The 22,311-nt window shown below is 55.4% G+C and overlaps 2 protein-coding genes across 5 annotated transcripts in view; both read left to right on the forward strand.

Annotated features, from left to right (window-relative positions):
* Positions 1-2,409, forward strand: part of MFN2 (mitofusin 2) — a 28,101-nt gene extending 25,692 nt beyond the window's left edge. For all 4 annotated transcript variants that reach the window (XM_027614772.2, XM_027614780.2, XM_027614764.2 and 1 more), the window contains one exon: positions 325-2,409. In XM_027614772.2, the coding sequence (XP_027470573.1) occupies positions 325-394 (70 nt within the window). In that variant the 3' untranslated portion in view covers positions 395-2,409. The remainder of the gene's footprint in view (positions 1-324) is intronic.
* A 7,507-nt stretch (positions 2,410-9,916) lies between these two features.
* Positions 9,917-18,054, forward strand: LOC113916850 (migration and invasion inhibitory protein). Its single transcript, XM_027583949.2, has 10 exons — positions 9,917-9,948; positions 10,876-11,063; positions 11,316-11,651; positions 12,064-12,148; positions 14,310-14,418; positions 14,499-14,551; positions 15,038-15,167; positions 15,344-15,440; positions 16,375-16,509; positions 16,766-18,054. Exons 2-10 carry the CDS (start codon positions 10,941-10,943, stop codon positions 16,802-16,804), a joined length of 1,107 nt encoding a protein of 368 aa, XP_027439750.1. The 5' UTR covers positions 9,917-9,948; positions 10,876-10,940; the 3' UTR covers positions 16,805-18,054.
* The last annotated feature ends 4,257 nt before the right edge of the window (positions 18,055-22,311 follow it).

Consider the following 22,311-nt stretch of genomic DNA (forward strand, 5'->3'; position numbering starts at 1 on the left):
CGTAAGGGCTATGTATCCAGCAACCCAGCCCCTCACCTACAGGCAGGAAAACCAAGTTCCGGACAGTTCGGGGACTTGCCTGTGGTCAGGGAAAGCCAGCATAGGGCTTGAAGGTCAGAAAAGCCCGACTTTTGGCTTCACCATGACGGTGTGACTGTAGGAAGTTATGGGACCTCTCCGGGCCTCTTCTCCTTATCTGTGGAGTGGGGGTGATCAGAGGAGTAAACGAAGCTACATGTTAAACGTCCTTAGAACAGTGCTTGGCCTGTCACACTATCGCCCGTGACCAGCTCTGAGTGCTACAAAAGAACCATTTCTCTGCAGGAATAAAGCCGGTTGGTTGGACAGCGAGCTCAACATGTTCACCCACCAGTACCTGCAGCCCAGCAGATAGTGGGCCGCCGCGAGCCGGAGCCCGCGTGGGGAAGGGCGGTGCCGCCAGCCGTGTGGGCCTCCCACCAGGGCCACGCACAGCTCCTGCCCGTGGCCGCCACCGTGAGAGCGAAAGCACCCCCGTCTCATACCATTTTGAGCCCCTAATCGCTAGTGTTTTTTTTTTCCCCCTTTGCCTGCTGTTGCAGGAAGATCTGGCTCGTACCCCTAAAGGAGACTTTTTAAACGGTGATTGTGGATAGCATGGTACCAAGGAGTCGAGTCTTTGCTTTGTCGGGTGCACTTGATTGAAACTCATTTGAGTGCTTGACAAGGTCTTGGGATCTGCCCGCACCGCAGAATGCCTGGTTGGAGCCTTTAAGGGTATCAGGCAGACCCCCTTCTCCGGCCAACACTAACACCGACCCAAGCATACCCGCCTGCCGCGCACTCCAGCACCCCTGCAGAGAAAGGCCGCCTTAGGGTTGAGTTTTCTTCCCAGGTTGCATTAGAACAAGTTCCAGAAAGGCCAAGTCCGTCCCAGAAGGGCTGCTGCCTGTGTGTGTGTCAATTTGGCCCTTCAGCTTTTGTGCTTCGCTCCTTCAGCAGAGCATTTCAGACACGTCTTGGAGGTGTGGGGCTTGCCTTGGGTTGTAGGCTGAGGCAGGCCTCGTTGCCCTGGGGGGTGGGAAAGATGTTGCAGAAGTGACTGGAGTCAGGGTGGCTGAGGGGAGGGGCCGTGTGGAGAGAGCAGGTAGCTGGTTCCACGATGAGGGAGGGCCTTGACCTCCCTCCTCTTCTTTGGTCCCTTGTTCTGGTTTCGGTCCTTAGTCCGTGTCGTCTGGTCTTATTGTTGGTCAGAGATGGTTTGGTCCAGAGCGTTCAAGGATGTAGCTGAAGGAGAGATGGCGGAGGGAGAAGGGTGGACCCCATCCAGGATGGCTGGAGAATGTGGAGTCCACGGAGAACAGGGCCTTCTGTATGACCTTGCCCTGTGAGGGGCTCATAGGGTCTGAGAGCCCACGCTGTTAGCTTGATTGCATCCTTGTTAGGTTCCTTAAGAAACGCTCCCGCCCCTGCCTTGGCCCAGGCTGCCCTTGGCCACCGGTCCTCTGGACTAAGTCTCCTGTGCCAGGGAGGCTGCCGCTGGCTGAGAGATGGTGTGGGAGACCCAGCAGCCATCCTCCGGTCCTCCCATCCTCCCTGATCCCCAGAGCCTCTTACTGACCCTTACCTGGCCTCCTGTTAACTTTGAGAAATGTTTCCTGTTGAGTTTGGGATTGTTACTGGTTGAAGTGGGGGCAGGTTCCTGTCTCCAAGGTGTTAACTGGGGCAAGCAGCCTTCACAGTTCAGGTCTGAGACCTTCCTAGAAACCAGCAGGTCCTGTCTCCCAGAAAGAGGTGGGGCTCAGGCAGAGAGGTGGGGCTTGTCCTCTTCAATCCCCACGCCCCGCCCTCCGGCTTCCGGGAAATGAGTTGGTGGCCTCTGCTCACTGGTAGGTGGCCATGCAGGTGGCACCTTCTCCAGGTGCCCACTTGTCTTTCAGACCCTTAGTGCACCTGCTGTGTGGAACCAAGTGGTGGACCTCGCCCAGGTCCTCCCACGGCAGGGGAATGTTCTGAGCTTTTTGCCGGGCCTAGATGGTGGTCACTTCCCAGCGTGTCAGGAGAAATCATTGTCACACAATTCCAATGAATTTTGTGCTTTTTGGGGAAAAAGAAATTATTTAATAACTAAACCTGAATGTTTTTGAATGTAGCCCCTGGGCAATGAATGGAATTTTGAGTTTCTTACACAGTAAGTAAAATTAAATTTATCCCAGTGAGGGAAAGACTCTTGACAGAAGCGTGGCAAAAAGCACTTTAATTTAATGCTGCTAACTTTGTTCTCTGGTTTTATGTTCATTTGCTGGAGTGTGAGACGTGCTTGACACAGTGAGTTTTTTCTCTGATGTAGTTAAGGTGATCTCTTTGCCTGAATTACTCCTGTATCATTGCTCATGATATTGGCACTAAAATAAAACCTAGTTGGAAACACTTTGTGGGACCTCAGTTTACTGCTCTGATGCAAACCATGTCTGCAGGTTGTATTTTGAAATGACCTTAACTTTGTTCAGGGGAAGTTCCAACTGTAATCTGCCCGTGGGTTCCTCTTGCTCTTGGAAGGACTCTGATACTCTGAGAACAAAAGGCGTTAACTGATCTTTTAAGACCCAGGAAATCTAGAGTGATGTCTTTACAGATTTCGCTGTAACTCCAAGCCATTCATTTTTCACTTAAAAAGTAATGACTCAGACTGACCCACCCTAGTTTGCCTTCTGAGAACTTGGCTATGAGCTTTCTGTTTTTTGAAGGGCCCTCGGCAGTGACTTGTCCGCCTCCCTGGCCCCCCACACGTGTGCTCCAGGCCCTGGTGCCCCCACTCTCCGCACTGTGGTCGGTGGCAGCCTCATCCTTCCCGACGCCCAGGCCACAAACTTGGGGTGTCATCCTGGACTCCAGTGGTACTTTGCAGGTCTGCACTGCCTCCGACCACCCCTCACTCCCTGGTGCCCTCCACTTTGGCCACACTGGTTCCTTGCTGTTTGAAACTGCTAAGCACATAACCTCCTTAAGTCTTGGCCCTGGCTGACCCTCTGCCTGTTCCCCCAGACGTCACAGCTAATTCTTTTACCTCCAAGCCTGCTGAGATGTTACCTCATTGTCTGGATCTTCCTGGACCACCCTATTTCAATCCCTCTTTCCTTCCCTGTTCCCTGGTACTTCCGGGGACCGTTACCCTGCACCTGTGGAGTAGCCATGTTTTCCTAGGAGCTGTTCTCTAGCACGTAATACGGTTTGGTGTGTCCATGTGCTAGAACACTAGCTCTCTGTACGGCCTGAGATTTTTGTTTGTTTTGTTTATTGATAACGTGCCAAGCATCTAGTCCGGTGCCTGGCACAGAATCAGAAGTCAGTATTGACACTTGAATTAATGAATCCTGTCCTGATAACACAGTCCACATCTTATCAGCCCTCCAGGGTTGGGGGCCAGAACAGAATTGCTACTGGAAACCTCCTAAGAGTAGTCATGGGACTAGGGGCTTTCAGATGTTCCAGTCTCAGCACTGTAGGGCTGATGGGTCCTGGATTGGAGCCTAAGTCTTAATTTCCCAAAGCCCAGTGGCTTTCAAACTTACTTTTCTTCCTTCCTTCCTTCCTTCCTTCCTTCCTTCCTTCCTTCCTTCCTTCCTTCCTTCCTTCCTTCCTCTCTCTCTTTTTTACCCACAATTAGAAATAACACGATGAACCAGCACACGTGTGTATGTGTAGGTACAACGAAAAATTTGAAGTTGGTCAGTTCCATTTTCCTGTGATAACACAGGTATTCTCTCTTCCGCTGCTATTCGCAACCCACTAAGTCATTCACCAGCTACTAGATGATGGCCTGTATTTGGAAAGAGGTGTTCTATACCCTGTTCCATACTCAACACCGCCTAGTTCTCTATCCCCAGTCAAGACCAGATGCCGGTGGTTGCTCAGCCTACCTCATCCACCCACTGAGAGTTCTGGGGAATCCAAGAGGTGGGATTTTTGGTTTTCCAGTAACAGTGTCCTTATTTAATCACAAAGTATGTGGCCAGAATGTACCCCTCTTCCAAGGTTGGGCCCTCTTCAGCTAAATTCACTCTTGTCCTCCAGGACAGGGATTTCTGGCTCTGAGTCAGACTCTCAGGCTTGAGATTAGAACAGCCAGCTTTTAACGAGAGCTTAGCACACGTCAGACATTGATATGCAAGAACCCAAATCTCGGAAATTCGGTGATCTATTTGCCTCTGTGCAAATGAGGAAGTTCATGAATTCATCGAAGTATTTGAGTGCCTACTATGTGCTAATGAGCATGGTGCTAAGCATTAGAGATACAGCAGTGAGTAAGGTGGATAAAAAGCTCTGTCCTTTTAGAGCTGGTATGCTAGTGGAGGGAGGCGGACTACAGGCAAAACCAGTTCAGTAAAAGACATTGTATATCAGCAGATAAGGACTATGGGGGGAAATGAGGCAGGGAAAGTTTGGGGAGGGTGTAACAACAGTGTGGTTGGGGTAGGCCTTCTGAGAAGACAACATTTGAAGGAAGACGGTGGGGAATGAAACCGTGGGGCTATCTGGGGCAGTGCATTTTAGATGGAGGGACCAGCAGGTGCGAAGGCCCTGAGGTAGGAGCATGCCCAATATCTTTAAGGAGCAAAATAAGACTAGTGTGACTGGAGTGAGGGAGGGGGAGAGGAGCAGGAGATAAGGTATGAAAAGGAACTGGAGGCAGATTGGGATCTCACAGGTAAGGACTTTGGCTTTACTCTGAGTGAGGCAGATGCAATTGGAGAGCTTTGAGCAGAGGAGTCCCATAAGCTCACTTCCATCTTAATGGGGTCTCAGGCTGTTGTGTAGACAACAGAGTAAGAATGGAAGCAGGGGGACCTGGCAGAAGATGACCAGTGTCCCAAAGAGGAGAGGATGGTGCCTGGGGCCAGGCGGCTGTGATGGAGGTGGTGGAAAGCGCTCAGGTTCTGAAGTCCTTTTAAAGATCGAAATGGGGGGTGCCTGGGTGACTTGGTTGAACATCTGGTTCTTGGTTTCGGCTCAGGTCGTGGGTCTCAGTGTTGTGGGATCAAGCCCCACGTTGGGCGGAGTCTGCTTGGGTTTCTCTCTTTCTCATAAATAGATAAATCTTTTAAAAAAAAAAAATAAATGATATGCTGTGCTGACAGACTGGATGAGTCATGGATGACTCAGGGTCCTGGGCACATGCTGGGACGGGGAGAGCTTCAGTGGAGCACGTTTGGGGGAAATCAGGAGTCCCTTTTGGGCATGTTAAATGTAAGGCCCCTCTTCTGTAGTTGGATACAAGAACTTGGAGCTCCGTGGAGTCCGGCCTGGAGGTACACATTTGGGAGTCGGCACATGGATGGTGCCTTGGCCAGGGTTCCCCAGAAAGCAGAGCCTCAAGCAGAGGGCTCATGCACCCTCATTTTATTTCTGCAGAACACCCCCAGAGAGGAGCAGGGAGGGAGGGAGGAGGAGAGAAGTGGGAAGGAAGGACAGCTAGCAGAAGGGTGCGTTATAGAGCTGGCTGCCGTGAGATGTGCCTGCAGAGTAACAGGCGGTGACCGTGAGAAGCCATGCAGGCGAATTTCGTGCCTTTTCTTGGTGGGGACGGAGGGGGGCAGAATTTACCCACTATTTCTTTCTTCCCACTGGTTGAAGATTTGCCTCTTGGGGCACTTACTCTGTATTTCTGGGTTGCATATATGAATGCTGGGGCACCAAACTGGGGTCCATGGTGGGTGGTGGAGGTGAGGAGCACAGGCGTGGGCTGGGGCTGTGGTGTGGATAGGTTGTGTTCACCACAAATCACCCAGCCCAGGCGGGGCTGAAGCAACAGGCAGGGGAGGCCAGGAGGGCCTGAAGGGGGGCAGAGGGTTTACGTAGAAAAGTCTACCCCTCAAATCACTCAGAGCTACGCTTGCCTTCCCTCCCTTCTTGCCTGGGAGGGGAGGTCTAAGTCTGACCCAACAGAGCCCTACGAGGCCGTAGCCAGCACAGTCTCTGCCTCCGGGGACTAGTGGCGCAAGCTACAGGCCCTGCTGGTATAGCTGGTCCCTCGTCCAGCCCCATTCTAGATTGCCCTTGTCCTCGTCTGTGCCTCAGCTGCTCTGGTTCCTGGTGGGGTGATCCAGACTTCATCCCAGGGGACCCTAGCCCTTGGCTGTCTGGTCCTGCTTGGGCCATGATTGCCGTGACTGCCACTTGCTGTTACCAGTGGGTGTGGAGACACCAAGAGACAGACACTGAGGGGGTTCCCGACACTCCCCTGTCCCACTGCGCAGCCTCAGCCCTGGCTCCTCACGGGGACCAGAATCTTGACCCCCAGCAGCACAGCGACTCTGCCCGCTGGTCCGCCAGCAGGACAGGCCCAGCCACCGGGGGATGGCCACAACTTCAAGTTCGATGGGACCCTATTGTGTCCCTCAGCAGAAGCTTTCTGCCCCCAGGCACGGGAAATACGAACTCCAGAAGTGGGTCACTGGAGTGATGGAGGGAGGGGCCTCTACTTACACCCTCTGCTTCCTGTCCCCCAGTATTCTAGCCACAGGGGACACGGTGGCCTTTCTCAGCTGCTTGGAGAGCAGAGCTGTGAAGTATGGTCCCTGAGCTTGGTCCTTCCAAGCTATGCCATTCGGGTGTTGAGGTTCCTGGAAAGATCGGTGGATCCTTTGGTCAGATGCCCATTGTTCCACATTTTGCCAAAAAACAGGTCCCTTGGTGTGAGGCGACGTGTGTATACCATGTCACTACGTCAGGGAATCTAAAGCCCCTCAGATGGTGGTGGGGGTGAGCCCCCCCCCCGCAGCAGGGTGGTCAGGGGGGACCATATGTGGATTGGCATTAATCTCAGTAAATACAAATTGCCCCCCTCCAGGGTGGACAGAGGACGGATGCAATCCACCTGCTACTGATGGCTGGCTGGTCCCTTGGAGATAGCGTATGGAGGGCTCAGCTTTGGTCCTGCTTCGGCAGACCAGGCATTCAGGACCTCCCCGAGCCTTTGGGAGAGGAGCCCGCCCGGGCCACTTCACCCCTGTCGTCATGACTGCTCTGTCTGTCCTCGGGCCCTGTGTACCCGCACTAGGGTGGCTGCAGAGAGAGGCCGGCTGACGTCTACCAGCACGTCACCCATTCCCAGATGTTTGTTGACCGTCTCCCCTGCCTTGGACATTCTCTGATGGGTGGATTCGAAACGTGAGACACAGATTTCGTCTGTTGTGCCCGTCCTGGTGCTCACTGGCTCACCTTCTTAACCCCTCCCCAGTTCTCCAGGTACCCCATCTTCCAAACTTTAACCCCCTAAGCTCCTGGCCACCAGCCAAATCACCTGCCACCACCCAGGGCTTTGTGTATGTCTGTCCCTCAGGCTGTTCACCCCTCTTTATGCATGGGTGACCAAGTGTGCAGTGCACAGCTGTGTCCACTGGGAGGATTGGCCTTCGTCTTTGTCCTCAGGGCCACTCCTGAGAGGGGGTGGGGGCACGGGAGTGACAGCTGTCCATTCCAGCTAGGGCAAACACACTGTGCCCAATGAGGCCAAGTTCTTATTTGTTTCTTTTACACGCTTCACATCATTTTTTTAAAAAGATTGATTGATTGATTGATTGATTTGACACAGCGCGCGTGAGCAAGCACAAGCTGGGGGAACGGCGGGCAGAGGGAGAGGAAGAAGGAGGCTCCCCGAGGAGCGGGGAGCCCGATGTGGGGCTTGATCCCAGGACTTTGGGATCATGACCAAAGGCAGACGTTTAACCAAGTCACATTTTTATTTTTATTTATTTATTTATTTTTTAAGATTTTATTTATTTTTTTTAATTTTTTTTAAAGATTTTATTTATTTATTTGAGAGAGAGAATGAGAGAGAGCATGAGAGAGGGGAGGGTCAGAGGGAGAAGCAGACTCCCCGCTGAGCAGGGAGCCCGATGCGGGACTCGATCCCGGGACTCCAGGATCATGACCTGAGCTGAAGACAGTCGCTTAACCAACTGAGCCACCCAGGTGCCCAAGATTTTATTTATTTTTTGACAGAGAGACAGCGAGAGAGGGAACACAAGCAGGGGGAGTGGGAGAGGGAGAAGCAGGCTTCCCGCAGAGCAGGGAGCCCGATGTGGGACTCGATCCCAGGACCCTGAGGATCATGACCTGAGCCGAAGGCAGATGCTTAACGACTGAGCCACCCAGGCGCCCCACCAATTCACATTTTTAAACAGCTTTATCGAGATTTTATTTATTTATTTTATTTTATTTTTTTAAGATTTTATTTATTTATTTGAGAGAGAGAGAGAGAATGAGAGATAGAGAGCACGAGAGGGAAGAGGGTCAGAGGGAGAAGCAGACTCCCCACTGAGCAGGGAGCCCGATGTGGGACTCGATCCCAGGACTCCAGGATCATGACCTGAGCCGAAGGCAGTCGCTTAACCAACTGAGCCACCCAGGCGCCCAATTGTTCATTTATTTTAAAGTAAGCTCTATGACCAATACAGGACTTGAACTCATAACCGCGAGATCAAGAGTCACATGCTCTACTGACTGAGCCAGCCAGGCAGGCGTCCCTTATTGAGATATAATTTATATACAATAAACTGCATGTTTAAAGTGTACGTTAGGTTTAGACATATGTATGCACCATGAGACCATCACCACAACCAAGACAGTGGACATAGGCATCACCCCCAAGGTTCCCTCATGCCCCGTTATCATGCCTTCTTCCACCCCGTTTCCTAGCAACCACTGATCTATCACTACAGATCTGTTTACATTTTCTAAAGTTTTATACAAATGGAAGATACAGTACATACTCTTTCTTTTCCGTGCAACATAATTATCTTGAGATGTATCCATATTGTGCATATCAATAGTTTATTCTTTTTTATTGCGGAGTAGTATCCATTGTATGGCCATACCACGATTTGTTTATCCATTGATCTGTTGACCTATGTTTGGCTACAACTGCCATGAACATTCATATGCAAATCTCTGTATGGACAATTTTCCCCCCTTGGATAAATGCCTAGGAGTAAAATGACTGGCTTGTATAGTTGGTATGAACTTATAAAAAAAAAAAAACCCACATAGCCTTATTGAGGTGTAATTTACACACCATAAAATTCACTCATTCTAAGTGTACAATTAAATCATTTTAGCAAGTTTACAAAGTTGTGCAGCCTCCACCACAATCCAATTTTAGCGCGTGTCCAGCACCCCAAAATGAGCCCTCTTGCTCTCCCTTTCTCTCTCCTTTTTTCCCTTCCTTCCATCCTCCTTCACTCCTCTCCTTTCTTTTCTTCCTGTTAATTTGCTGAATTACACTGATTGGTTTTAAAATGTTCTGGTCAAGTCACTTCATCTTGTACAACCTCGTTTTTGGTTTTTCTCTGTAAAATGGAGCTGGCATGCTCCGCATACAAATTGGATTACAGGTATCTGTGTTCGTGCTTAACCCACGGCCTCTCCTTCAGGCAGGGACCCCTCTTCCTTCTCTGCCTCCCAGTGCCTAGCACTGTGCTTCTTGGTACAAAGTAGGCACGACATGATACAGGAAAGAAAGTATTAAAGAATGAGTCTCCAGCCGCCGACTCCCCCACTCCCGCCCGGCCTCCCACAGCTGAATTCCGCTGCTGAGGAGCAACTTTAGGTCCAGACTGAAACTGCCGCCGCCTAACCCGGCGTGGCCCGCGGCCCCGTCCTGACCAATCGGAGCTCGCCCTGCGGGGGCACGCCCCCATTCCTGTAATCGGCGACCAGTACGCGGTCTCGGAAGTTGACCAATCAGCTCCTGTTAGGCCCGCCCCAATGTTGAAACTGCCGCTTCTGAACGCGGAGTAACGTTCGCAGGAGCGGCCGGCTCCGTCCGCAATCTGACCAATCAGGGCGGCCGCGTCGGGCCCCGCCCACAGCCGGCGAAGCAAAGGGCGGCCGGGCGGAACTCCGGGCTGCGAGAGCCTCCCTGGGGCGGCGGGCTTCCGGGCTTCCAGGCTTCCAGGCTTCCAGGCGGTGAGTGCGGGAGCGGCGGGGCTGGCGTGGGGAGGAAGGACTCGGCCCCTGGTGTGGGCGGTCCACAGGTGACCAGTGTGGGTGAGGCGGGCGGGGGGCCGGGCCGCCATTCTGAGAGGAGGGTCTGGCCTGACCCGGCGTTAAAACCCGCCCGGTGCACAGTGATGGAGACTGAGTTTCTGGGTGGAGCCTGGGCCTGGATCCCAGAGGCGATTAGGAAGCCCCTTCCCCAGGCTGCAGAAATCCTTTCTGGAGGCATCTGTGTGTCTTTGAGCCTGGGTCCCTGGGGGCAAAAGACCGAGAGAGGAGGAGGAAGGAGAAGGCGTCCCAGGCACCTCTCTGCTGCAAGAGGTCCTGGAGCCAGATTCCGGCTTAAAATCCTGGCTTTGTCACTTACTAGCGGTGGAACGTGGGGCAAGTTGGTTAACTCCTCTGAACTTTGGTTTCCTGATTTGTAAAAAGAAAGGGAAGATGGAAGGGTGGACAGGACAGAGGGAAGCCTCCCTTCAGAAGCCTGGTCTGTGCTGGATTCACAATTTATAATACTTTACATTTGTAGACTTGCTCTAATTGTTTTCTACAAATTAAACTACTTTCATAGTTAAGATTGTTAAAGGGGGATTGTTCCCTTTTGGGCAGGTAAGTAAACACACTCTGGCCAGTTTAATAATAGACATTTGTTGAGTGCTCACTGTGTACCAGGCGCCATACTAAGGCTTAACATGCATTGCCTCGTTTATTCCCTACAGTAATTTGAGGAGGTCTGTTATCATTTCTCTTTGGCAGATGAGGAAACTGAGGCACAGAGCGATTAAATAACTTGCTTGAGACCGCACACTTAGGGAGTAGTAGAGTGGGGATTCAAACCCAGGCCTCTGGCTCCACAGGGCAGCCTCCTTGGCTGGTGTCATGCTGTCTTCGCTTTAGGTAGAAGAGCTGGGACTGGAACCCAGCCCGAGGGTACACCGCAGCCCAGGAGGAAGCCGCGCCATATGCCTGGGATGGTGGAGACCAAGGACTTGGTGCATCTCCGGCAGCTCAACTCGGCACTCCTGAGGCAGCTGCGGGTCGGGCAGGATGCCGTTCGGCGGTCGGTGGCCAAAGCAGCCTCAAAGGTGAGCACCCACCTTGAGAACTTGCAAGGGGGGCGTGAAGGGGCTCCCTAACCAGGCAGGTCCCAGGCCTCCTGGGCAACATGCCCAGTTTGGAGAAAACTGAGGCCCAGCAAAGAAGGGACTGACTGGCCTGGGACATTGCAGAGGCCGGAGCAGGGCTGAGGATTGAGGAACCAGGCCTTTGTGCCTGGTGCAGGCCAGCTGGGTGGGGAGCTGGGCCACTCCCTGGGTGACCTGGCCTCTCTCTTCCAGTCAGCCCTGGACTCCAGCAGCAGCCACGACTCCCGGACACCATCGTCCCAGGAGACATTGTTAATGGCCCCCAGAGCCTCCGGCCTACACCCTGCGCACCAGGGCGATCCCTGTGATATGTCCGGGCCTGGTGGGACCAGCTCTGGAGTGATCTCTCTCCCTTCTGCCAAGTACCGACACCAGGCGTCCCTGGGCTCACTGAGGCCCTACTCGGCACCCTTGCTGGCCATCTCAGACCCAAATGACCCAGCGCTTTCAGCAGAGCTGGACAGTCCAGGGCCTCAGGAGGTCCAGGCCCAGAGCTCCACCCTGGATCAACAAAAGTGGCTGTCCAAGGTAACATGGGAGAATAGAACTTCCTTGAACTTCAGTCTCCCTGTCTCACAAATGCACTCATCGGCAGGCTCCCTTCAGGGTGGGAGGCTTCCTGGAGATACCTTGAGTCATGCCCAGCTCAGCTGAAGTGCTTAAAAAGTGGTGGTTGTTAGTTTCTCGGCATTTTGGGAAGAAGGTGATGAGCCCATTATACAGATGGGAAAACCAAGGCTCAGAGGCCACGCTTGTTCAAAGTTACACATAGAGGGGGATCGGGGGCCAAACTCTTCCAACTCCCAAGCTCCCGGCGGAGTCCTGGGGCTCATGTCAGGGTATAAGTTAAGACATGGCCCCTTTCCTTCCCGCAAGTTGGGGCCTCCTCCGGGCTGGGCCTGCATGCCTAGCCCTTGCCCCTCTCTGTCCCCCTCCTCAGTCAAGAGTGACCCTCAGTGAGGAGTCTGCATTGCCGGACAGGAGCGGGCACCTCCGGCCATACTTGGGCTACGATTGGATTGCAGGTATGGCCCGCCTCCGCGCATGCCTGCCTGAGCCCTACCGGTGCTGAACGAATGAGTCAGAGCTGCCATATTCTTCTTTTTTTTTTTTTTTTTTTCCCATTAGAGAGAGCGAGCGAGCTCGAGGGGAGGGAGGGGAAGAGGGAGGAGAAACAGATTCTCCACTGAGCAGGGAGCCGGACATGGGGCTCCATCCCAGGACCCTGGGATCATGACCTGAGCCGAACACAGACGCCCAACCGACTGAGCCACCCAGGCGCTCCAGAGCTGCCATATTCTTTAGCATGTATTGGTGCCAGGCCCCTGCAAAACTGCGTGTGCATATCGTCTCTTTACATTGTACTGCCTATCCTCCTCACCCCCCACCCTCAGCAACCTCAGTGGCCTGGCTGGTCTCCCTCTGGCTTCGTCCACCCCATTACTATCCATTTTTGATTGGCAGCCAGAATGGATTTTTTAAACCTGGGAATCAGAGTACTTAGCACTTAGAATAAAATACAAAATCCTTATCTAGACTTACGAGGTAAGACCTGGCCCCAGGTAGCTCTGTGACGTGACGTCTCACTACCAGCCTCTGGCTCTTTGCTCCAGCCTCATGGGCCTCCTTGCTGGTCCTTGACCGTGCCACGCTCATGGCAGCCTCAGGGCCTTTGCACTTGCTGTCCGTGCTGCCTGGAATGCACTTCCTCAGGTTCACACCCTCTGGGTGCTTTTTATCATTGAGGGCCCAGCTCAGGGGCTAGGCCTTCTGTGAGCATAATGTCATAGGGCCCCTGCCCCCCACATCCCTGCCTGTGGCATCAGTCATTTGTATGTTCTTCGTATCATTCGTTCTCAAGAATCGTCCTGTTTCCTTGTTTCTTAGCTGAGTTCTCCAGTAGAATGTAAGCTTCATTCAAGCAGGGCCATAGCCATTTTCTTGCTCTATCTCCTGAGCCTGAGCTTAGAGGTGTGTGACGCATAGTAGGCCCTCCCACAACACTTGTCGAATGAGTGAGTGAGCAGCCATAAGAGGTTGCTGCCGTTTGGCTCCCCGTTTCATAAAGGGGGAAACTGAGGCACAGAGAGGTTGAATTACTTCCTAGAGGCAGGTGCTCCAGGGGTTGCTGAGACCCAGTGGTGGTGGGGACACAGGCCCTGTCCCCAGCATTTCCCGGCCTGTCAGCTCACTGCCTTGCTTCCCGTTTCTGGAAAGTGGAGGCGCCTGCCTCCTGCCCGCCCTGTCCCTGTGCTCGCTCTCCTTCCCGAGGGGGAACGAGCGCCCCCATCTCAGGCCTGTCCCTGCATTTGTGTGCTCTGCCTCATCCCCTCTGGGCGCCCGGAGGATTTGCTTCCCGCGAGTCTCTCCTGCCTCCTCGTTCAGTCCCATCAGTCTGTGAACACTGGGAAGGGTGAGGAGCATAGGTTTTAGGGAGCACCTGTTACAGGTGTTCTGTGAGCTTCCCTTGGCTTTACTCCTCTTAATGTCCTCTGCCCTTCACGATGATCTGTTAGGGCCGGTGCTGCTGTCGTCCCCTGTCCCCGTGGACAGATGAGAAGGCTGAGCTGCTGGCCCTGAGGCACTTCACGAAGTCTCCCATCTGCTCAGTGGTAGAGCTGCAACGTGTTATTTTCTACCCTGATGAAATTTTTCTCTTTTATTTTATTTTATTGTAAGATTTTATTTATTTGAGAGAGAGCATGAGCGAGAGAGGAAAAGCAGGGGGAGGGGCAGAGGGAGAGGGAGAAGCAGACTCCCCGCTGAGCAGGGAGCCCGACGCGGGGCTCGATCCCAGGACCCCGGGATCATGACCTGAGCCGAAGGCAGACGCTTCACCGACTGAGCCTCCCAGGCCCCCCACCGCCTTGCCACCATATTTGTAAGGCTCATGAAGGCAGGGCTTTGTCTAGTTCCCTCCTCTTTCCCTGGCACATCAAACTGCGGCCCCTAGGAGGGGCTCTGTAAGTATTTTTTGTTTTAATGTTTTTTGCACGGACGACAGGCTGTGCGTGAGGGTAGACACACACGGAGACAGGACCAGCAGTCACAGCGAGTGACGCGTGCCCTCCAGGTCTGTACGAGGCAGAGTTGGGGCAAAGCAGGTAGACTGGAGTGCTGTGCTGAGTGCCCCCTAAGGCTCAGCCGGTGGCCACACAGCAGCTGCTGGTGCTTCGCCCACTCCAGGGTCTCTGGACAACAGCTCACCCATCACCAGCAAGCCCGAGGCCTTCTTTTCGGAGCTACAGGATTTCCGGGAAGCCAACAAGGAGGAGTGTATCAACAGTGACCCTGAGTGAGCAGGGGTGGCCAACGGGTGGGCAGAGCGGCTCAGGGACCCCGTTGCCCAGCCTGCTCACCCCTGTCCCCTCACAGACCCCAGTTCCTAGGCCCGTGGGAGAGCAGTGGTGTGGAGGAAGACCATGAATGTGAGTGGAAATTCTTGGCAGGTGCCCCATAGCCTCGCCGAGCGAGGTCTCGGGGGCCTAGGGACGCAGCTGGGGTAGTGGAGACTCAGGGAGGGGGAGCCTAGGGTCCAGACAGGGTGGGGCAAGCCTTGGGTGGGGGCTGGGGAGTGGCGGGGAGCTGAGGCCAAGCCTGTGGCACCCCCCTCCCCCCTCCCCAGCCGCCCCCTTTCCTGTGCACCCCCACTTCTGTTGCTCTGTGCTCGTGGAGGGGCGTGGGGGCGCTGGCTCAGTCGCACGAGCACCCGAGCCTTTGCTTTGGGTTCCCATCCACAGCAGACGATGCACACACGTGTGTACGTCACGTCGGGTTCGTGTTCTGTGTGTGTACACCTGTGCGTGTGGCCGTGGGGGAGGTGGGGTTGGCGGACCCGTGCGGTGGGGGCAGCAGGGGGATCAGGGATCTGGGGGTGCAGCTGAGAGGAGCTGCTGCTTCTCCCGGCACCGCAGGCCTGTACTGTTACCGCGTCAACCGGCGCCTGTTTCTGGTGCCTTCCGATCCTGGCGCCCCTTGCCGCCTGTGCCGGACACCTCGGGACCAGAAGCGTCCCGAGACTCGGGTGCAGACAGCGCAGGTCAGGTGAGTGGCCCGAGCAGGTAGGACCCCTCGGGGCAGCCCGGAGGGGCGGCAGCGACTGAGGCGAGGAGCCGAGCCTGAGGCCTGCCAGTCCTGCGGGAGGGCAGGGTGGGCCCCCTAGCCGCCAGGAGGCGCGCGCCGCCGAGCCTCCTCTGTCCACTGCCCCCCCGCCCCCGCAGGGTGAGCATCCCGCTGTCCGTCCTGGACCCCCCGCACCAGTACCGCATCCACCGGCGGAAGAGCTTCGACGCCTCCGACACGCTGGCCCTGCCCCGGGTGAGCAGCCGTGTGGGGCTGGGGGGAGTTGGATCCTGAGGCCCAGAGAGGGCCAGAGACTGGGGCAAGGCCACACAGCGAGGCTGGGCGCAAGGAGGGCGAGCGCTCAGGTCTGTGGAGTTCGGGCTGGGCCGCTCCCGTCACCTGGCCCTGTGCTCGTCCCCTGTTCCTCGCCCACCCCGCGCTTCCAGGGTTAGTGTCTGCCCGCCTGCCGGCGTCGTGCACGTGCGCCTCATTGGTTGAGCTCTTGGGTGCTGTGTGCGGAGTCCTTAGGAGGATTACCTCATGGAGCCCTCACAGCAGCCAAGACTGTGGGTCCTGTTGCCATCCCACTGTGCAGATAAGGAGACGGAGGCCGAGGGAGGTCACTGGTCTCAGGTCAGCAGGTGGAAGAGCAGGGCTTTGAACCCAGGTCCTTATGTTTCCTAGTGTCTCCCATGGAAACGTTCTTTATGTCTCCCGGGTAGGGGGGAGCCTGTGGGGGCTGGGGGAGCTGGGATTATGGGGGAGGAGAAGGGATGCTGAGGAAAGTTGGTGTGCTCATCTGTAAAATGGGTACAGCAAACAGCCCTCAGCCTGGTGGGGTGAGTGGGGCACTTCAGTGATCAGTACCTGTCGGGGGCGTGGGGCAGAGTCCGGCACGCAGGAAGCGCTCTGTCGGTATCCACAGGCTTCCCTCCTTCTGCCTCAGGCCAGGGGCCCAGGGCCTGGGTCAGCAGGGAAAGGAAGGCCTGGGGTAACCCGCTGGGTGGACACGGGCCCTGCCCTGGGGGAGCCTGTCTCCAGGGGACATCATGACTGTTTGGGGGGACACAGCCCCAGCTAGGGGATGCTGGCAGTCCAAGGGGAGAGGCACAGCCCCCTCCCTGGGGTGCGCCCCATCAGAAGGGAGCCCTGCCACAGGCCAGGCGCCTTAACCCCTCGCTCTCCACAGCACTGCCTGCTGGGCTGGGACATTCTCCCTCCGAAGTCCGAGAAAAGCTCAGCACCCAAGAGCCTGGACCTCTGGTCCTGTGTCTCCTCCGAGGCCCAGCACCGGAAGCTGTTAGCTGCCAGTCCTTCTCACCTGGTATGGTCCAGGATGCCCCAGGAGGGACAGATGCCTTGGAGCAGGCCTGGGGGTGGGTGGGGGGCAGATCGGGGCAGGGAGTGCAGGGCCCCGGCCCCCCGGCCCTCGGCACCCTTCCAGGCTCTTCTGCTCCCTGCCAGCTCCCCACCCCACCCAGGAAGGTGACCCTGACTCTCTGATCCAGAAGGGGATGAGGTGGGAACTGGGGATGACCTTTCAAGTGGCCCCCTCTGACACCTCCCCATTCACCATCCAGGCCCTGCCAACAAGGGTCCCACCCTGCACCCCAATCTAGTTGGAACCCCAGCCGTGTGCCCCCTGGCGGAAGCCCTGAGGACTGGCCACTTGGAGGAAGGCAGAGCCCCTGCCATCACCTGTAACCCGTCTCCCCTGTTAAGGCACCCACGACAAGGGAGGTGGACTTAGGCCCCACCCTCCTAGGTGGGCAGGTGGATGGCCCCAGGCTTTTCTCCTTCCCGGGGACAGAGGTGGGGACTCCAGGGTTGGGGGGCAGGGGGTAAGAGGATTCTATGACATGTCCGTAAATAAAGCTCAGTACTCTGTGCAGCTCCGGATCGCCTTGTGTGCTGGGTCTGCCCTGCTGATGCCCTCAGTGTCCGGGAGGGGGCCCGGCAGCAGCCTCTTCCCCTCACCCAGGGGCAGACACGTCTGACAACCTGCATTGGGCCGGGCGATTCCATGGCCCCGGGCGTGGCTCTGCAGCTCCCAACTCTGGGCAGGTGGCCTCCCAGGTGGGGGCTTGGGGCTCAGGGTCTCAGGCAGGCCCCCGTGGATGAGGCTGAAGCTGTGGACAGCAGACAGTGAGTTCTCCCCTTCTTCTTGGTCCCTAAAGCTGGGGTCCATTGACGGGGGGCTTCTCCTGAAGTCTCTGGGCCGGTGGCTCTTCCCCTGCCCTCTCTATCTAGCCCAGCCCTGGGAGCCCCGGGTGATCAGAGCCCTGGCAGGCACAGACGGGGAAGCCGAGAGCCAGGCGGTGAGCTGAAGGCAAGGTTGGCCGAGGGCCCAGATCTCCCCTCCTGGGTTACCAGCCGATGTCTGTCTTCCTCTTGATAGGTTGAACAGTATGAAATTCCTGGTTTTGTAGGATAAAAATGGAATAAATGGGAGCCCGAAGGCCAGAGGAGGCACACGGTTTTTCTGAGGTTTCTCAACTTAGAGGGCTGGAACGAGGGTTATGGTCTCCTGTGGCCTCCACGAGAGCCGTGACGCCGGGGAAGCTTGGTCCGCCTGCTGCGCACGGCTCCCGTGTTAGTCAGGGTGGGCGAGGTTCTGCTGCAGTAGCTGATGAACCCCCTGCTCTCAGGGCCCTTCTGTGGGTTCCAGTCTCTCCACATTCACACCAATGTTTATTTTCTGCTTTTTCGATGGTAGCCATCCGAATGGGTGTGAGTTGGTATCTCGTGGTTTTTGGTTTGTATTTCCCTGATGATGATTGATGGAGAACATCTTTTCTTGTGCTCGTAGGCCATTGGTACGTCTTCTTCAGAGAAACGTGTGTTTGAGTCCTCTGTTCATTTTTAAATTGGGCTGTTTGGGGTTGGTTTTTTTTTTTTTTTTTTTTTTTTTATGTTGTTCACATGTAATTTGAAGTCATAGGGCCTGTGGGAGTCAGTGGTTTTATTAGAAATTCTTTGGCCAGAGGGAAAAGAGAATCTGGAAACCTTTGGCCAAACAAAAATTATGAATTTACAGCTAAGATCAGCTTAGAAGTTCAGCTGACCCAGAAAAGCAACAGTTTGAACAAGACAGATGTTTCCCATAAAAGTCCTGACTGCAGTGTTGGGCCATTAAAGCCTCAGGGTAAGTGGTTTCTCTGGAAACACAATTCTTTTGAAAATGTAGGTTTCACCCATTTACTTCCAGTCATTCCTGTGTGCGAGAAACCACACCCATGGTCTCCAGACACTGTGACACCATTGATAGTCAGACTCACCCTTACTTTGTCCGCCACCAGGAAAAATGGGTCTAAACTCTGATGCTCAGGCTGTGAGGTCATGCTAATTTCAGAGATGTTAAAATGTGAAAGAATTTGCATCTTAGAATTAATGAGACACAAAAAGTCTTTTTTTACTAAAAAATTTTATTTTACTATCTTTTAAAGATTTTATTATTTGAGAGACCAGAGGGAGAGAGCACAGAGGGAGAGGGAGCCCCGTGGAGCAGGGAGCCCTATGCGGGGGATGCGCTCTATCCCAGGACCCTGGGATCGTGACCTGAGCCGAAGGCAGACGCTTCACTGACTGAGCCCACCCAGGGACGCTGAGACACTTTCTATGTACTGACTTCTGGGTTCTGTGCACCCCGCCGGCTGTCTCAGTGGTGGTCTCTGCGGTGGCTTCCTTGGGGCCTTCAGGGCCAGTGGGCTGGGGTGGGAAGACTTAACCTGATCTTTGCTGCTGGTCTGCCCGCCAGTGTTTCAGGGAGGCTAAGGAGGACTCGGCCCTGGGCTCCTGTCCAGCCCACGCTGCCTCTCCTGAGCTATTCCGGATGACCGCTTCAATCTGGGGGGAATAGCCTTCTTCAAACCTAAGGGTCCCCAAGAATGAAGGTCACCGACAGAGACCCCTGGACAGAGTTGCATGTCTCCCAGGCCCCCTTCACTCAGCCTGCAGCCTCTCCCCCCCCTGCTGTCCTGCCCTCCCAGGTACCCACGCGCCCTTCTATGTTCTTCGAGGCCCCCCCGGTCCCCCCTCACTTAGGATTGCCCAGACCTCTTCCTTTCCCCCACCTTCACCCCTTCCAGCTCCCACTTAACCCTCCACATCTCAGCTGCCGTGCCCCTCAGATGCACCCCCCCCCGTCACACTCTTCCCTTCCCCACACTTGTCCATTCATGGCCTTACAGCTTATTAAGTGTCTGATCATGTGCTTCCTTGCTTCGCGTCTCTCTCCCCTGCTAGAATGTAATAGCTTTGTGAGAGCGGAGGGAGTCTTTTTTTCTTAGTTGGAATTTTCTTTTCTTGTTTTCTCAAAAGTAGTGGCTACCCTGTGTTCAGGATCTGCCGTTTTCCTCCCACCTGGCTTCCCACCTGCGTCAAGAAGGTGATAAGAGGGGGCTTTAATGTCCCTGCGCCAAAGGAGGCTTGTGTTGGGGTGCGCACACTGATAGGTCGTACATGTTTCTCCCCACTCCTGCAAATTAATAATGTTCTTTTTCTCCCTTCCCCCTCCAAGTACGTGGCATAAATCCCAAAGGAAAAAAGCAAGATCACCCACTTCCTCCCAAACTGATGTCGTGTGTTAGTCACTTAGAATTAAGAACAGGGGTGCCTGGTGGGCTCAGTTGGGGGAGCGCATGACTCTTGATCTCAGGGAGGTGAGTTTGAGCCCCACGTTGGGGGTAGAGATTACTTAAATAAATAAACGTAGAAACAAAACAAAACGGGGTGGGGGTCTGATCTCTGTTGCCATATCAACGCGTAGACACGTGGACCCACGTGGGCCATTCATTCACGCACATGCTCACTTGTTCGCCATGTGTGTGTCAAGCTCCTACTGTGTGCCAGGCACTGTCCCGGGGCTCCGCAGAGCGAGCAGTGATCCAGGTAACAGAGCAGGGGCCTGCCCCCCACCCAGAGCCCCCACGCAGGAGAAGCCGACACTGCTCCCCTCTCCCGCCCCTCAGAGCAAGCCTCCAGCTCTGCTGAAGCTTTTTTTCTGAGTCTTAAACCTGCTGGCTGCCCTTGGCCTCCAGGTCTTGATCCACGCTGCTCCCCCTGCCCGGAGCTCTCTTCCTACTCCAGCCTCAGCTTCCACGTCTGCTCCTCAGAGGCCTGCCCTGCTCCCACAGAACTGGGTTGGGCCCCCAGAGTCTGAGGCCCCCTCTGCTTACCTGCCAGAGCCGCCTCACCCTCCACAGCAAGACGCTTGGGGGCAGGAGCTGGGCTCAGACTCGTCCTCAGCTTTAGTCTGGAGGAGCACGTGGTCTATGGTAGGGGTTCAACAGGTAGGTAGCAGGCGAGTGACTGAGCCCATGAACCCCTAGGTCTTGGGGAGAAGAGGCCACACGGCCCTGGGACCTGAAGAGAGTGCGTCCCAGGAATTTGGCTCTGGTTGGTCACTGGTTTTCAGTAGGTCATACTGTCATGCGTCTCCAGCAGATCCTGGGGGTCTGGCCTCCTGAGAGGGGATGTGGGGAGTGAGCCCTCCACCCTGGGAACTTCCTACACCTGTCAGCAGCTGTGGGTCCCAGTCTCTGGTGTGCAGATGGGGAGCGTGCAGAGGAAGGAACGCTAGCTGGCCTCCCAAGGGACCCTTCCAACTTCCCGGATGGCAACTGGGAGCTGCTGCTGTTCTTTGGGAATTTGAGCGACCACTCCATTCCTACTTCTCTGTACTCATGGAGGTGGACCACGCGTGGCCCAGAAGACAACAAAACGCTGGATTTTCCAGACTTAGTTCCCCACGTGCTATTTGAACTCGGCATTCTGATGTTCTGGGAATTTACAACATTTTGGTGCCAAGTTTCTACAGGGTACCCCAAGTCAGAGATCGGGGTTCAGACCCTCTCCACACTGTTTGGCGGCTTCCTGACCATGACCTTGGGCATGTCACCTAACTCCTGCACCTCAAGGGTGGCAGGGATGGTGGGAGGTGGGGAGGCTGACCTAACAGGGCCCTAACTGGTAAGACACGACGCTTCTCATCAGCTGTTCAAGCCCCCTGCCCCACCCCGTCATAAGATCAGTGCTGTCTCGACCGGGCGCAGGGCTGAATTCACGCTTCCTTGCGCACGTCTTCCCGGGGAGGAAGAGCTATGGAGTATCGAGTAAATGGGGTTAAAGCCTTGCTCCCCAGCTGTTGCTAAGAGCAGGTGGCAGAGCAGTCCTGTCATTGGGCCCTGCCTACAGCGAGGAGGATGGGTGGCAGAGTCAGCCACAGGCCTGCGGGTGACCAGGGCCTTCCCCACGGCCAGAGTCTCAGGTGTGTGAGGGTGGTTGGCGAGGCTGCGCAGGAAGTCGCGAAGCGAAGCCAGCCTCCACGGGACCGTGCTGTGGCCAGTGGGGGTGGCCTGAGGTTGGGCTTCACTGACGGGGCGCCCGATGGTGGCTTGGGTGGCCTTTGGGATATCCCCCTGTCGTGGCACTAGGCTGAGCCCTGACCACAGGGTACTCATTTTCAGGTCCTCTTCGTCTGGCTGGAAGTGGGCCTCTCTCTCCATCCCCAGAAGGCACCAGCAGCCCTCTCTGCCTTCTGGCATGACAATGGCGGGGGCAGGGGCGGGGTGGGTGGGAATCTAGGGGCTGTAGGTCCCAGCTCCCAAGCCAGCCAGGGCTGGGGACCCATGGGATCTCAGCTGGGAAAGAAGGGGACGGGAGAGGCTCTAAGAATTTTCCCAGATCTCAGATACGGTATTCGGGGGATCTGGCCTGCCCTCAGGGCTGGGGGTATCAGAAAACCCCAGCGCAGAGGGAGACCCCTCTTTCCCACTCCCAACAACTTCTGGCAGCCTTCGCAATCCCCCTTTAGAGTCTGCTGGGGGAGGAAGGAGCAGCTCGAGGGAACACCCTCCCAGCTTGGTGGGGTCTGTGCCAACCGAGTGGGCAGAGCCCTGGGCCTGGGGCTCAGGGCAAGTCAGTGGGCACCGGAGCCCCAGCTTCCTCATCTGTAGGGTGGGCATTCTAATGCTGCCTACCTCATGAGGGCATTTTTGAGGTCTGAGCGAGATGATAAGTTAATGAGATGCGTAGTGGGACAGCTGGAACTTAATAAGAGCTTGCTCCAGGTGTCCTGCAATGTCGGGGGGGCCTGTCTCTGGAGAGTCTACCCCACTGGGCCTCA

This window comes from Zalophus californianus, chromosome 4 (genome assembly GCF_009762305.2).
Source record: "Zalophus californianus isolate mZalCal1 chromosome 4, mZalCal1.pri.v2, whole genome shotgun sequence".
Classification (NCBI taxonomy): domain Eukaryota; kingdom Metazoa; phylum Chordata; class Mammalia; order Carnivora; family Otariidae; genus Zalophus; species Zalophus californianus.